At 39.1% G+C, this 15,584-nt stretch overlaps 1 protein-coding gene across 3 annotated transcripts in view; it reads left to right on the top strand.

Moving 5' to 3' along the window:
* Positions 1-1,598, top strand: part of HSD17B12 (hydroxysteroid 17-beta dehydrogenase 12) — a 163,842-nt gene extending 162,244 nt beyond the window's left edge. For all 3 annotated transcript variants that reach the window (XM_055281861.2, XM_063641851.1, XM_063641852.1), the window contains exon 11: positions 127-1,598. In XM_055281861.2, coding sequence (XP_055137836.1) covers positions 127-231 — 105 coding nt within the window. In that variant the 3' untranslated portion in view covers positions 232-1,598. The remainder of the gene's footprint in view (positions 1-126) is intronic.
* The last annotated feature ends 13,986 nt before the right edge of the window (positions 1,599-15,584 follow it).

The raw sequence follows: 15,584 nt of genomic DNA, 5'->3' as shown, positions 1-15,584 counted from the left end.
TACCCAAGAACTTTAAAATCTACCTATATATAAAATCAACACTATAATAAAACGTTCAATCATATGCTTCAATTTAGCCCAAATTGTAGGCTATAATTACATATCTCTCGCATTCTGTTTCCCTAGGGCTCGATATTCTCAAACCTGCCTTCTTGGATTTATTTGAAAATAGCCATGAATATGAACAAGTCTACACGGGCTCACTATCTGAAGAAAACCAAGAAGAACTAAACATTGATAACTGCATTGTAACCTGGCCAGATGCTCCAGTGTATGCACGTTCACTGCAAGGCACTCTACTGGTTTTGAAAATCTGAAGTTGTCATTTCAATAGTTATTAACATGACTAAATATTATCTTAATTAAGAGGAAAATAGAAGTTGCTTTTAGGGGTTTCTGACATATATTCTGGATACTATCAGAGGTAATTTTGAAGTTTAATATAAATGCTCATATGAAATGAATATAGAACTAATATTCTCAAGAACAGCTAACAGAAAGGAATACTATTACAGCAAATCACAGAATGATAGACTCAAGCATAAAACTCGGCAGTTTTATCTGCTTCAAAATGCCATTGATCATTATTCCTGTATTTTCTCTGAAACTGATTATAAAAACCAATGTCCAGCTACTCTTTTGTTTTTGACACTTTGAAGAAATGGAGATTGATTTGATTTGTTTATAAGCAGACACACTGCAATTTACAAAGATCTCTTTAAGGTTTTATAAAATTATCTTCCAGTTTGTACATTTATATGGAATTGTTCTTTATCAAGGGTAGCTAATGACATGAAAATAATTGTGAAATATGGAATTATTTCTGACACATGAAGCCCACTAAACTATGCTTTCTTATAGTGCATATTTCTTCTCAGTTTAAATGTATGTAAATATCGAAGGTATATGGTATGATTTATAAAGATAAATGGGCCAAAGTGTACATTGAGACTGGCAGCCATCTATGGTACCACTGAAACCCTGACCCAGAAAAGTGGCTTGCTTGGACACCCAGCTGCCTTTGTTTCTGCATTGAACCAATATTGATCACACATGTGACACAGGCTAGTCCTATAAAAGTAATGACTTCATAGAAATGGCATTATAATTTTTAAATTGATACTCTACAGGTAGCTACTGATATAATTAGTTTTAATAAAACATGCTGCAACCATGGTATACAACAAAAATACATTTCTTTGGTGATTGAAATTAAGGCCATATTTACAATGACTTAATATAAGACTGACTTTTATCCTGCTTCATAACTTGTATGGGGAACTCACCAAGAAAGAATTTAATACTGTGAAATATGCAGCAAGAAGATTGGTCTTTACCTAGGCTGTGGTTCCTAAGCTCTGAGTTTTAAGCACCAGTAGATTTGTATTAAAAAAAAAAATGGGGCCTTAGCTTCTGGCTTTTAATTTTGCCAGCTAAGGACATAAAACAAAAACAAACAAAAACAAAAACAAATAACTATCTGCTGTCAGCATCGTTATGTAAAAGAAAATATATTTTAGCCCCTAAAATTAGGAAGAATGTAATCTCAGAATAAAGGCTGTCATTTAAGTTGAATAAATATAGCTTTATGAAAAACACATTGTTTGCCCTTTTTTCCTCTCATTTCATTGTAGAAATGGTGACACCACAATGACCTGGGCAATATTTTATCTGCTTTCACACATTGGTTGGTTGGTCGGTTGGTTGGTTGGTGAGTTGGTTTTGGTGTAGTGGTGGTAGAGAGAGGAGGGATTCATTTGCAAGTATACAAAATACTTTTTCTTTTATCCCAGTTAGAAAATAGTTGTAGGCTAAGCACAGTGGCTTACACCTGAAAACTCAATGCTTTGGGAGGCAGAGACAGGAGGATTGCTTGAGCCCAGGAGTTCAAGCCCAGCCTGGGCAACATAGCAAGCTCTTGTATCTACAAAAAAATTAAAAAATAAAAAATTAGCCAGGTGTGGTGGCACATACCTGTAGTCTCAGCTGCTTGGAAGGCTGAGACAGAAGGATTGCCTGAGCCCAGGGATTAGAAGCTACAGTGAGCTATGATTGAACTACTGCACTCCAGTCTGAGTGACATAGTAAGACCCTGTCTCAAAAAAAGAAAGCAGTTGTAATTCTGGCTAGAAAATCCCTTAACAATTTCAAAACTTCTGAGCTGTGGCTTTGATTGCTTCAACTTGGCAAGCACCCACTTGTATTTGACACTCCAGGGTGAAGATGATGACGTAAAAATGTATTTTTCTAGGCACATGAAAAGAAAAATTATGCGAAAAGAGCAAACAGTATACTCCAAACCTTCAAAATAGTAAAGTAAAAACTTCAGACTTAACTTTATGTTGACTTGATTTTATGTTCTAATGCATACTAGATAAGCTTTGAACACAGACGGGCCAGGCACAGCGGCTCATGCCTGTAATCCCAGCACTTTGGGTAGGCTGAGGCCAGCCAATCATGAGGTCAGGAGTTCGAGTCCAGCCTGGCCAACATGGTGAAACCCTGCCTCTAAAAAGTACAAAAATTAGCTGGGCGCAGTGGTGCACGCCTGTAGTCCCAGCTACTCAGGAGGCTGAGGCAGGAGAATCCCTTGAACCTGGGAAACAGAGGTTGCAGTGAGCCGAGATTGCACCACTGCACTTCAACCTAGGCGACAGAGTGAGACACCATCTCAAAAAAAAAAAAAAAAAAAGGTTTGAACACACAAAGACTAGAGTAGACAAGAATCACTTCTCCATTCTTGGTTATGTTTCCTTATCTTTATACACTATTGAAATCAGTTTGTTTCAAGTATTTTACCTGGGATTCTTGCACCTACATGAAATTGGCCTGCAGTCTGCCTTTCTTGTACTTTTTTGGTCAGTTGATGGTGTCAGGATTATAACTCCATTAAATGAATTGGAAATTGTTGCCTATTTTCCTGTGCTCCATAAGAATTTGCAAAAGATTGGAATGATTTGTTTGTTAAAAGTTTATAAAGCTGTCTGGCCTTAGTATTTATCAGTGGGAAGACTTTAACTACTATAATTAGGCTATTCAGGAATTCTATTTTTTTCTTGAGTCAATTTTGAAAAAAAAATCTAAGCATTTACCCATTTTACAATTTATTAGCATAAAGTAGCTTAAGGAATTTTCTTATTTCTAAACCTCTCCTGGATACGCATGCTTCCTTTTCTGATACCGTTTGTATCTTCTCACTTTCTTTTCCTTGGCCATTTTACCAGAAGTTTGTCTATTTTATTTTTTTAAAGAACCAACCTTAGCTTTGTTCATTCTCTTGCCCTTCTCTTTTATGTTCTGCTCTCGGATGGTTTGTTCTGTTGTTTTTCTCATTTCGTAAATTGGACATTTAACTCATTCATGTTCAAGGTTTTTTCTATTTTTAGTAAGTATCTGAGTTTATTTGAATTACCTCCTTTGCTTCACCCCATGATTGAGTGTATGCGTGTATACAAACATGTATATATACACATTTTTATTGCTTTTCCATTTATATCTTTACATTATGATTTATTTGACCTGTTAATTATTTTAAAGTATTTTTAAATGCACAGACTTAAGAGTTGTATAAATGTATTTCCTTTTCAAACAAATTTTGTAATGTTAATATCACTGTTAATAAGACAATTTTATATTTTGTGAATCCTGATAAAATGTGCTGAAGACACAACATTAATTATGTGATATTCCTTCCAAAAATGTATAACATGAACATAGTACAGAGAAATATCAGAAAAAGATAAAATGAGGAATATCCTACAAAGTTACCACCCTATACTTGTCAAAACTTTCAAGTTAAAGGAGGCTAAAGGGACGTGACAAGTACCTGCAGCACGTGTTTCTGAACTGGATCTTGGTCAAGAAAGCATTTTTTAAACTTTTGTTCTTTCATTTTTGAGACATTCGGTAAAATTTGAGTAAGGTCTGTAAATTATTAACAGCATTATATCAGTGTGACTTCCTGATTTTGATAATAACGTCATGGTTACTTGAAAAAGTCCTTGTTTTTTAGGAAATAGACACTGGAGCGTTTAGGGTTAATGGAATATTGATATGCAACTGAATCACAAAAGATTTAGGAAAAATTATAGAGAGAGAAAATGGTAGAGTAAATGGGGTAGGATGTTAACCTTTGGAAAATCTATGTGGAGGTATAGGAATACTTTGTACTGTTCTGCAGATTTACTGTAAATCTGGAATCATTTCAGAATAGAAAGTTTAAAAACAGCTTTTGTTGTTGGTTCTAACTAATTGCATGTGGTCAAAGAACTTGCGAGTATGATAAAGCTTGGGCAAATTGTTACAGCCTTTCTCTGCCTCAGCTTTGCCATCTGAAAAATGGAAACAATAGCAACTATGTCATATATTGTTTGAGAGGAAGTTAAGACATTTAAAGTACTGACAACTCATCCAGGCAGAAGTATATAAATATATGTTGTAGTAGGCTGAATAATGGCCCCCAAGACATCAGGTCCTAATCCATGAACCCTATGTTACCTTACATGGAAATGAGGTCTTTGCAGATGTGATTAAATTGGAGATCTTGAGATGGGGAGATTTTCTTGGATTATCTAGATAGGTCCTAAATGCAATCACAAGTGTCTTTAATCAGAGGCAGGGAGATTGCAGACAGAAGAGGAGAAGGCAGTGTGATCATGAAGGCAGAGACTGGAATGATGCACCCACAAACCAAGGAATATCAGTAGCCACAAAAAAAAAAAAAAGGAAGGATCAAGGAACAGATTCTCTCCTAGAAATTCTGGAGGATGAAGCATCCCACCAACGATTTGATTTTGGTGTAGTTATACTCATTTTGGACTTCTGGTCTCCAGGGAACTGTGAGAATAAATTTCTGTTGTTTTAAACCACTGAGTTTGGGATAAATTTGTTCCAGCAGCCCTAGGAAACACAAATGTAAATTGTATTACCTATTAGAGGTTTTGTTTGTTTAGTGTTAGGGTCTCCCTCTGTTGCCCAGAGTGGAGTGGAGTGGTGTGACCATGGCTCACTGCAGCCTCAAACTCCTGGGCTCTTGCAAGTGATCCTCCCTCTTCAGCCTCCTGAGTAGCTTGGACTATAGGCACTGGCTTTATAATTTTTATTTTTAAAGATGGGGGTCTCAGTATGTTGCCCAGGCTGGTCTTGAACACCTGGCCTCCTGCAATCCTGCCTCAGCCTCCCAAGTAGCTAGGATTCTAGGCATGAGTCACCACACCTAGCTAGAAATTTTTTGAGACTTGTTTTATGTCCAGGTGTGGCCAATTTTTTTTCCTTTTTTTTTTTTTTTTTTTTAAGACAGAGTCTTGCTCTGTCACCAGGCTGCAGTGCAGTGGCACGATCTCAGCTCACTGCAACCCCCGCCTCCCGGGTTCAAGCGATTCTCCTGCCTCAGCCTCCTGAGTAGCTGGGATTACAGGCGTCTGCTGCTACTCCCAGCTAATTTTTTATATTTTTAGTAGAGACGGGGTTTCACCATGTTGGCCAGGCTGTTCTCGAACTCTTGACCTCGATTCACCCTCCTTGGCCTCCCAAAGTGCTGGGAGTACAGGTGTGAACCACTGCACCTGGCATGATATGGCCAGTTTTTTAAGTGTTTCACATGTGCTTCCTAATTATTTTTCCTTTTTTTTTTTTTTTTTTTGAGACTGGTCTCACTGTGTCCCCTAGGCATGTACAATGGCATGATCTTGGCTCACTGCAGCCTCAACCTCCTGGGCTCAAGCGGTCCTCCCACCTCAGCCTCCTGAGTAGCTGGGTATGTTGCCCAAGCTGGTCTGGAACTCCTGGGCTTAAATGATCCTCTGGCACTGGCCTCCCGAAGTGTTGGGATTACAGGCGTAAGCCAAGGCACCTGGCCTCTAATTGTTTTCTACATATGTGGCACTGCTTGTTAATTGTGTTGTTCAAATCTTTCATATCTTTACTAACTTTTGTCTGACCTATTAATAATTGATAAAGGTATTTTGAATTCTCTTACTGTAATGGTAGATTTGACAATTTCCCCTCTTCTTTCAGTTTTAACTTTATACATTCTATTGAGTGAATAAAGTTTAGAATTCTTGTTTTGTCCTGGTGAGTTGAACTCTTCTTGTTATGTAGTGACTTCCTTATTGCTAATGCTTTTTGCCTTAGCAAATAAAAATCTGTTTTCTGTGATCTCAATACAGCTTTGGTTGGTATTTAGTGTATATCTTTAAATCCTTTTACCTCCTACGTGTTGATGGTTTCGTTTTGTCTCTTGTAAGTCAAATAAACCTGGATTTTGGCTTTTCATTTGGCCATCTCTACCCTTTAGTAGACAAGTTTATTCCGTTTACATTTATTATAATTCTTAAAACATGAAGACTTCTATCATGTTATTTTGTACTATTTGTTTCTCTTTTATGCGTTTTTTCCATTACTTATTGATTGGCTGTTTGGTTTTATTATTGTTATTATTCCATTTCTCCCTCTGTACTAGGTTTAAAGTTTTACATTCTATTTATATTTTTCTTGTGTTTACTCCTGAACTTTTTCAATGCATACTCAATACAATCTAAAGTTATATGGTATCATAACCCGTTCTTTAATAATAATGGACTTTGGAACATCATAAGTCTGATCAACCCCTTCCCTACTTACATGCTATTGTGGGCCAATATTCTAACCTCTGATTTTTATTATTATTATTATTATTTTGAGATGGAGTCTCGCTCTGTCACCGAGGCTGGAGTGCAGTGGCGCAATCTCGGCTCACTGCAACCTCCACCTCCCAGGTTCAAGCAATTCTCCTGCCTCAGCCTCCCGAGTAGCTGGGATTACAGATGTGTGCCACCATGCCGGGCTTTGTTGTACTTTTAGTAGAGACAGGGTTTCGCCATGTTGGCCAGGCTGGTCTCAAACTCCTGACCTCAGGTGATCCACCCGCCTCACCAGCCTGTAATCCTGCCTCCCAAGTGCTGGGATTACAGGCGTGAGCCACCGTGCCCGGCCTAACCTCTGATTTTTAGAGCCCCATAAGTTAGACATTTTTATTATACACACATTTTTGTATAAAATAAATTACCACCTGTTTATCAAGTTCGTTGTACACCTTTACGTCCTACATTTGAGATATTCTGGTGCATATCAGAATTTGACATTACTTTTTTTCTTTACTGATGCTGTGTAAAATAGTGGTGTGATTTAGCATTGATGGCATCTTAAAGTTAATGAAATACTGGATCATATTACTGACTTCTGGCTTCCATTGTTGGTTTTCAGAAATGAGTATGGCACCTTTTTTTGTAGGTGATCTATCTCTGGCCTCTTTTGCAATACCTTTTGACTTGGTGTTCCTCAGTTTCATGCCAAGGTGTCTAAGTGTGGAACTCTTTATTTATTCTACCTGGTTTACAGTATGCTTCCTGTATCTATGAATTCATGCCTTTTGTCATTTCTGAAAATTTATCAGGCATTATCTCATTGTCTCTATCTGAGACTCAAGTTACAAGTGCTAAGTCTTCATTCTGTTTTTTTGTTTGTTTGTTTGTTTGTTTTGAGACAGTGTCTTACTCTGTCACCCAGGCTGGAGTGCAGTGGCGCAATCTCGGCTCACTGCAACCTCCGCCTCCTGGGTTCAAGCGAGTCTCCTGCCTCAGCCTCCTGAGTGCTGGGACAACAGGCGTCCGCCACCATGCCTGGCTAATTTTTGTATTTTTTTTAGTAGAGGTGGGGCCTCACCATGTTGGCCAGGCTGGTCTCAAACTCCTGACGTCAAATGATCCACCCACCTCGGCCTCCAAAATCATACTGGGATTACAGGCGTGAGCCACTGCGCCTGGCCCATTCCCTTTTAATCTCACATTTATACTTTCCATCCTTGTCTCCCTGAGCTGCATGCTGCATCATTTCTTCACATCTATATTCCATTTCTCTAATTTTTCACGTCTTTTCTGCTGTTAAAACCATTCACTATAATTTTAATTTAAAATGTTTTTCATTTTAAAAAGTTCTATTTGGGGCCAGGCACAATGGCTCATGCCTATAATCCCAGCTCTTTGAGAGGCCAAGGTGGGAAGATTCCTTGAGGCTAGGTGTTCAAGACCAGCCTGAGCAACAAAGTAAGACCCCCATCTCTTCAAAAAATTTAAAAATTGACCAGACGTGGTGGTGTTCGCCTATAGTCGTAGCTACTTGGGAGGCTAAGGCAGGAGGATCACTTGAGCCCAGGAGGTTGAGGCTGCAGTGAGCTATGATCGCACCACTGCACTCCAGCCTGGGCAACAGAGCGAGACCCTGTCTTTTGGGAGCAGGGGGGAAAGAATCTGTTTGGTTCTCATTTAAACCTGCCTGGTCCGTCCTAATAGTTTTTTATTACTTGCTCATTTTTAAAATTCGGTGCTAAAAGTTTACATAACTATGTAATACATTGGTATTTTATGGTCCATATCTGATGATACCAATATCTTAAATTCTTAGGAGTCTAAACCCATTGTATTTCTGGTGGCTCTCACTCAAAGTGCTTTACTTTTCTTCTTTGTTTGGTATTTTTATTTTATGAGACAGGGTCATGCTATGTTGCCCAGGCCTGAGTGCAGTGGCACAATCATGGCTCACTGCAGCCTTGACCTTTTGGGCTCAAGCAGTCCTTCCACCTCTCAGCCTCCCACGTAGCTGGGACTACAGGTGGGTGCCACCATGCCTGACTAATTTTTGTATTTCCTTTGAGATGGTGTCTTGTTATGTTGCCCATGGCTGGTTTCGAGCTTCTGGGCTCAAGCAATCCGCCTGCCTTGGCCTCCCAAAGTGCTGGGATTATAGGTGTGAGCCACTGCACTGGGCTGGTGTTTTTATTTTGAAGTCCTGTTTGTTTAATTTTAATCTGGGGAAGCTAATTCTGAGGGCTAAACTGGGATGCTGTTCTTCAGATGTTGACTTTCTTTTGTTGCCGCTACCAGGCTGGCACTGCTCTAACCCCAGTGCAGGAATCTCAGGCTTGGTTCTCTTACCTTCTAGTGATTTCAGTGGGTTTTGCCATTATCCCCAAGGGGCAACCCCCGATTTCCTATTCTTCTACTGCTCACTGCCTTTAGTCCTGACTTCAGTGTTTTTTCCCTTTTGTTTTGTTTTCTTGTCCTTGGAGAATTTCATTTATATCTTGTGAATTCAGCCTTGCATTAAAATGTATAGGGTGGTAACAGGTTAATTATGCAGGAGTTTGGCTCCTGAGCTAATTATTTGTTTTACATTTTTCTAGGTAGGGATTCAGTATGATATCAGGTAGATGATAAAACAGCATGGGGAAAATTTAAATTTCTACAGAGAACAGAGGAGAAATACAGATAATTTCTCACTAGCATACCTAGAGTATTTGTGGCCACTCTTCATGTTTACTGTAATTTAGCTGGAATCTAGGATTTTTTTGCTATGCTGCCAGAAACCTCCATGGTTTTTTTTCCTCTCTGTGCTTTGGTTTAGATAGTTTCTATTAACTGTTTTTTTAAAAAACAAATTAATAAATTGTACTGTATTTTAGAGCAGTTTTAGGTTTACAGAAAAAATTGAGCAGCAAGTACAGAATTCCCTACCCGTAGAGTTTTCACTATTAATTATCTTGTATTAGTGTGGTACATTTGTTACCACTGATGAACTCATATGTTACATTGTAACTCATATGTTACGTTGTTAACAACTACACAGTTTACATTAGGTGCCATGCTTTTCTATTGGTTTTAGCAAATGCATTTATATATCTGCCATTTTAATGTCAGAATAGTTTTACTCCCCCGTGCTCCACCCATTCATCCCTCTCTTTTCCTCCATCCCCAATCCTCTGGCAGCCACTGGTCTTTTAACTGTCTCTACTGCTTTGCTTTTTCCAGAATCTTAGATACTTGGAATCACACCGTATGTAGCCTTTTCAGACAAGCTTCTTTCACTCAGCAGTATGCATTTAAGATTCATGTCTTTCTAAGGTTTGATAGCTCATTTCCTTTTATTGCTGAATAATACTCCATTATACAGATGTATCACACTTTGTTCATTCATATCTTGGTTGCTTCCAGTTTTGGAAGGACATCTTAGTTGCTTCCAGTTTTGGCAATAAACATTTGTGCTATAAACATTTGTGCGTATTTTTGTGGACAACAGTTTTTTTTAACTCATTTGCGTAAAGACTAAGGAGTATGATTACTGGATCATATGGTAAGAATGGTTTAGCTTAGCTTAGTTTACCTTATTTTCTACTATGTATCTTTCAAATTCACAAATCCTACCATATTTAGGGTATAGTCTGCTGTTAAATCCATCAAATGAGCTCTTAATTTCAGATATTGTACTTTTCATGTCTGGAATGTTCATTTGATTCTTTTATATAATTTCCAATTCTTGGAGGCCGAGGCAGGCGCATCATCTGAGGTCAGGAGTTCGAGACCAGCCTGGCCAGCATGGCAAAACACGATCTCTACTAAAAATACAAAAATTATCTGGGTGTGGTGGTACACATCTGTAGCCCCAGCTACTCGCGGGGCTGAGGCAGGAGGTTCACTTGAACCCAGGAGGTGGAAGTTGCAGTGAGCTGAGATGGCACCACTGCACTCCAGCCTGGGTGACAGAGCAAGACTCCATCTCAAAAATAGATGAGTAAATTCCAGTTCTCTATTAAAATTCTCCCTTTTCACACATTTTGTTCTTTTCCTCTATTTTCATAAATTTTCATGATAGTTGTTTTAAAGTCCGTGTCTGATTACTTTTACATTTGAATAATCTGTGGGTCTGCTTCTGTGTTTTTTTTCTCTTGATCAGTTACATTTTTCTGCTTCCTTGCATGTTCCATAATTTTTTTTAAGTGTACGGCAGACATTCTATTTTTAAAGAACCAGAAAGACTGAAGTTGATTGTATTTTCCTCCTTAGAGAGTTTGCCCTTTCCCTGCTGAGTAGGATGAGAACTCATCACTTTATTAGGAATTGAACTGGGCGAGGGCTAGGAAGCCACCTTGATTACATTCAGTGCCCTGTAGTTTCAAATGTCAACAGAATGAGGCCTGCCATATGTTTATTGTGGACTTGTCTTTCTCAGAATCTTGTTTCCAAGCATATAAAGACTATGAAAGGGGCCAGACTCTGTGGCTCACACCTGTAACCCCAGCACTTTGGAAGGCTGAGGTGGGCCAACCGCTTGAGCCCAGAAGTTCGAGGCCAGCCTGGGCAATATGGTGAAACCCTGTCTCTTGTAAAAATACAAAAATTAACCAGGTGTAGTGGTGCATGCCTGTGATCCCAGCTACTCAGGAGGCTGAGCCTGGAGGATCACTTAATCCTGTCGAGACTGCAGTGAGTTGTGACTGCACCACAGCACTCCAGCCTGGGTGACAGAGTGAGACCCTGTCTCAAAAAAAAAAAAAAAAAAAAAAGACTATGAAAGGTTTTACCTTGTCTTTCTTGTCTTCCTAGCCCCACCCTCCACCCTTCCATGCTGCCCTAGTACTCAGCAAATGCTCCATAGGGCAAACTGGCCATGCATTTGGGGGTTTTTCTAGATTCCAATCTGTCATGCCATCCCAATGGCTGTCAAAATGTCTGTTGGATTCTCTTTCCTCTAGTAGAGATGCCAGTACCTTTAGCAGGCCCAGTCCTCAGCTCTCATGTTTGAAAAATGTCCTCAGAGAAGAATAAGGCCAGGTCACTCAGGAAATGTTTTTCCTTCTTAAGAATTTTAGTTAAGCTAAGTCATTGCTTACATCATTCTCCAGTGTCTTCAAAGAAAAAAATATATAATGTGCTTACTTCCTAAGTTATGGTGGAGTAATGGCTTGCTATTGCTATGTCCAAAAAACAAAAGCTCCATTAAGTTTTCAATTTTAATTATTATATTTTGTTGTTTTTCAAAAATGCATTGTCATTTGGTGGTTATGAATTATAATTATGTTTAAATTTTTTTTCATTTATTTATGTAAACATATCAAACAGCTTTATATTCTGTATCTGATAGTTCCAGTAATCTAATAATCTTTATAAATATTTCTATTGTTTCTGCTGACTCTTGCTAATAGTGCTTTATTCCCCTATATTTTTCATGATGTGTATGTATGTGTGTGACTTTATGCTCATTACAACTATATGCAAATTATTCAAGGCCTTAAATGTAAATTCTTCATGGGAGAATTTGTGTTTGTTTGCATCAGACAGGGGGACACTACCAATTTTGATCTTCTTTAAATTAAAATTCTCAGCTTATACAGTTGTTGGGTTTTTGTTGTGTGTTGGATATTTGTTTATTTATTTGTTTATATTTTGGTGGATGGGGAAGAGCATTGGGCAAATGGAGTTAGTTCAGTCCCTACACCTACGTAAAGATGTGGGTCACCATGAACTCCTGGGGGAGACTTTTTCCCCTCACTGTGAGTTAAGCTCAAGAGAGAAAAGGGTTTTTTGTTTTGTTTTGTTTTTTCTGTTTGCCTCTGGGTTTTTTCTTTCTTTTTCTTTTCCTTTGTTTTGTTTTCTGTTTGTTTAATTTTGCCTTGGTTCATCCTTTGCACGTGTAGCCCTTCCTGGGTCCCAGCTTTATGTAGAAGGTCTCTGCTATGATTCTTCTTCATAGGCTTTGTCTCCTGTTCTGTCCCAATCCATTTAGTTCCATCTATACCCAAGAATATCCAAGCAATTAGGCCACCGAGGAGCAGTACATGTCCCAGCTTATTCATCTCTCTGGGCTCACGTTCCTACATTGTCCTGATATCAGAAGAAATATCTTTTGCACAGGCTAATTCATTTAAAGGGTATTTTATCTTACATCTGGAGGTGTTTTGTAGAAGACAACCTTCAAGATCTCCAACTTATCTCATTTCTAGAAGTAGAAGCTCTGTGTACTTCAATACATCAGCTCAGATTCTCCTACCTTTTAATCTAATGTATTACCGACTAGTTCCATCATTGCAAAGACATAGCTCTGTCCCTGGGAAGACAATGGTACAGATCTGGAAGAATTTTTTCAGACTCACATCTTATAAATGTGGTTTCTGCCCAGCTAATAGTACTAGAAATCTTCTGAAAGCTACAAGGCCACTTTTTAAAATGCTTAATTTATCCAGAGTGTATGGGAATAATTTGGGCTTACTGTGTTTCTTATTCATGTACCCCTGCTTAGTGCAGATGTTGGCTGCATTTAACAATTGGACAAACCAGGCTGGGCATGGTGGCTCACGCTTGTAATCCCAGCATTTTGGGAGGCCAAGGCAGGCAGATCATGAAGTCAGGAGTTCGAGACCATCCTGGCCAACATGGTGAAACCCCATCTCTACTAAAAATACAAAAAAATTAGCCAGGCGTGGTGGCACATGCCTGTAATTCCAGCTACTCAGGAGGCTGAGGCAGGAGAATTGCTTGAACCCAGGAGATGGAGGGTGTGGTGAGCCGAGATCGCACTATTGCACTCCAACCTGGGCAACAAGAGCAAAACTCCATCTCAAAGGAAAAAAAAAAAAACAATTGGACAAACCAATGGTCATTACTGCCAAGCACGACACAGCCTATGGAAAAGCTGTAAATGGAAACTCAGATGAATATTGTATTTCACAGCCATGCTGTCTTTGGTTCTTTCAGTGCAAAAGACAACCTAGGCACATCAATTTAGTTTTCTTGCTTCTCAACATAATGAATTTGCTTCAAGAAAATGGATAATTTACTCCTAAGACACAGGAGGCAATGGTCTACTAGTCATTAACTTAATAATTTCAGGTGCTTTGTTATTTATTCAGTAAGAAGCTTTTATTGAATATTTGCTGACAAGCATCCTGAGCACTGGAAAGAACAATCCCTGCCTAAGGTACACACCTAAAACAAATAAACTTGACAATGATGTCCAAGTGACATTATTCTATGAGATGGAAAATAAGGGGGAGCAGGGAGAGTGAGTGTTTAATGTTTACCATATGCTTCCAGCCCTATGTAAATTAACATTTACTACACTTGGTCTCAGTCAAAAGGCCAAGAAGCAATTAAATTAACTTTTACTGTTTAGTGCCTCTTAACGCCTGCATGATGTGGCTTTTTACCCCATCTCATGACTCATTTCCTCACTCTCTACTCCCACAGAACCCACTTTCAGTTTCTCACTGACTGGTAGATTGATTGCAAAAATGGCTCTCTCTACTCTACTCTGTTCTTCCCAGTATTTGTGCCCTCTGCGATGTGACGTTGCAACAACTGCAATCAAGAGATAAAGTCAATTTCCCCACTCCTTGAACCTGAGTTGGCTTGCTTTGGCCAATAAATGAAGTGGAAGTGATTTCATACAACTTCCACACCTGGGCTTCAAAAGTTCTTGTGTGCTTGCATTCATGGCCCCCTCCTCTACCCCCTTCTCTCTCTCTGCCACCGCTATTAGAACATGTCTGGTGAGCTTGTTCAAAGCTGAGGGACCACATGGAGTCAAGGCCAGTCTAGACCAGCCAGCCCTTAACTGCTGACCTCCCAGCTGAACCTGACCCAGATCAGTAAAACTCCCAGCCAGCCTAGGACTCAGCACACACTGGGGATATTACTCCACTAGGTTAGGTCCCCCATGATACAGCCTCATAGCAAATATGGCAACTGTGATATTTGCTTATTTTAAAAATGTCTATCTCCTCTGCTAGACTACAACCTCCATGAAGGCAGGAACCAAGTCTGTCTTGAACACTGCTTTGTCCCTAGTATCCGGCACACTGCTAGCTGTAGTCAGTACTCAGTATTTGCAGATTAAATGAATGAATGAATGTATGGGTGAATCTTCATAGAGTCCAACAGATGAGGAAAACTAAGTAACTTGTTTGAAGTTACCCACCAATGGAGTAGTGAAGCTGAGATCCGAACAAAGTCTTGTTTGACATCATAGTTCATAGACTCAAAACGATGCCATTCCCATGGTTCTGAGGTCTCAGCAGCTCTACAGAGGAATCTGCTAAGCCATCTAGATAAAACCATCAAGAATGCTTAATAACTCAGGGGCTGCTGGATTACACTGCTACCAACTCTTCTTTTTTGAAGTCACTGAAAGACACTAGCAATGAGGTCCCAAGCAGTGGTTCATGTCATTTTAGGAATAGTCCTACCTTTCCTAATTTGGCTTTCATTCTGGCATGTATTTGCAGAGATGTGGCACGGTGGCATCATGTGGCATCGTGATTCAGTCTTCTTTGTAAAATGGGTCTAATAATAATAATGCCTGTGTAACTGGGTTCTTAAAATTGGATCAGTGTAGGCATGTAAGTGATTGGAATGGCACTTGGCGTGTAAGAAGTGCTCATGAAATGTTAACTAATGTTATTATTTTCTATTATTTAGAAATAAGAATGTGTAAATGTTGCCTACTCTTTTTAGGGATAATGTAACTATCAGAATATCTTCAAGCTGTCTGAATGCTACATAATTTAAAACCTTGACATAATTCCCTATACTCCATAATGACTTTACTAGTGACTATAACCTCTAGTGATCTCTTGTTCCCCAGATTTTTGTCTGCCCTCCATAATTTCACATCCAATTACACTGTTTTTTAATTGTATCTCACACAGTTTACCCTGTGGTTCACTGGATGGAGATTTTACCTCCTGCAGCATCTACAATCGTGCTGGGCATTGAACA

Source organism: Symphalangus syndactylus, chromosome 6 (genome assembly GCF_028878055.3).
Source record: "Symphalangus syndactylus isolate Jambi chromosome 6, NHGRI_mSymSyn1-v2.1_pri, whole genome shotgun sequence".
NCBI classification, from domain to species: Eukaryota; Metazoa; Chordata; class Mammalia; order Primates; family Hylobatidae; genus Symphalangus; species Symphalangus syndactylus.
This window is presented reverse-complemented; position numbering and strand designations above follow the sequence as displayed.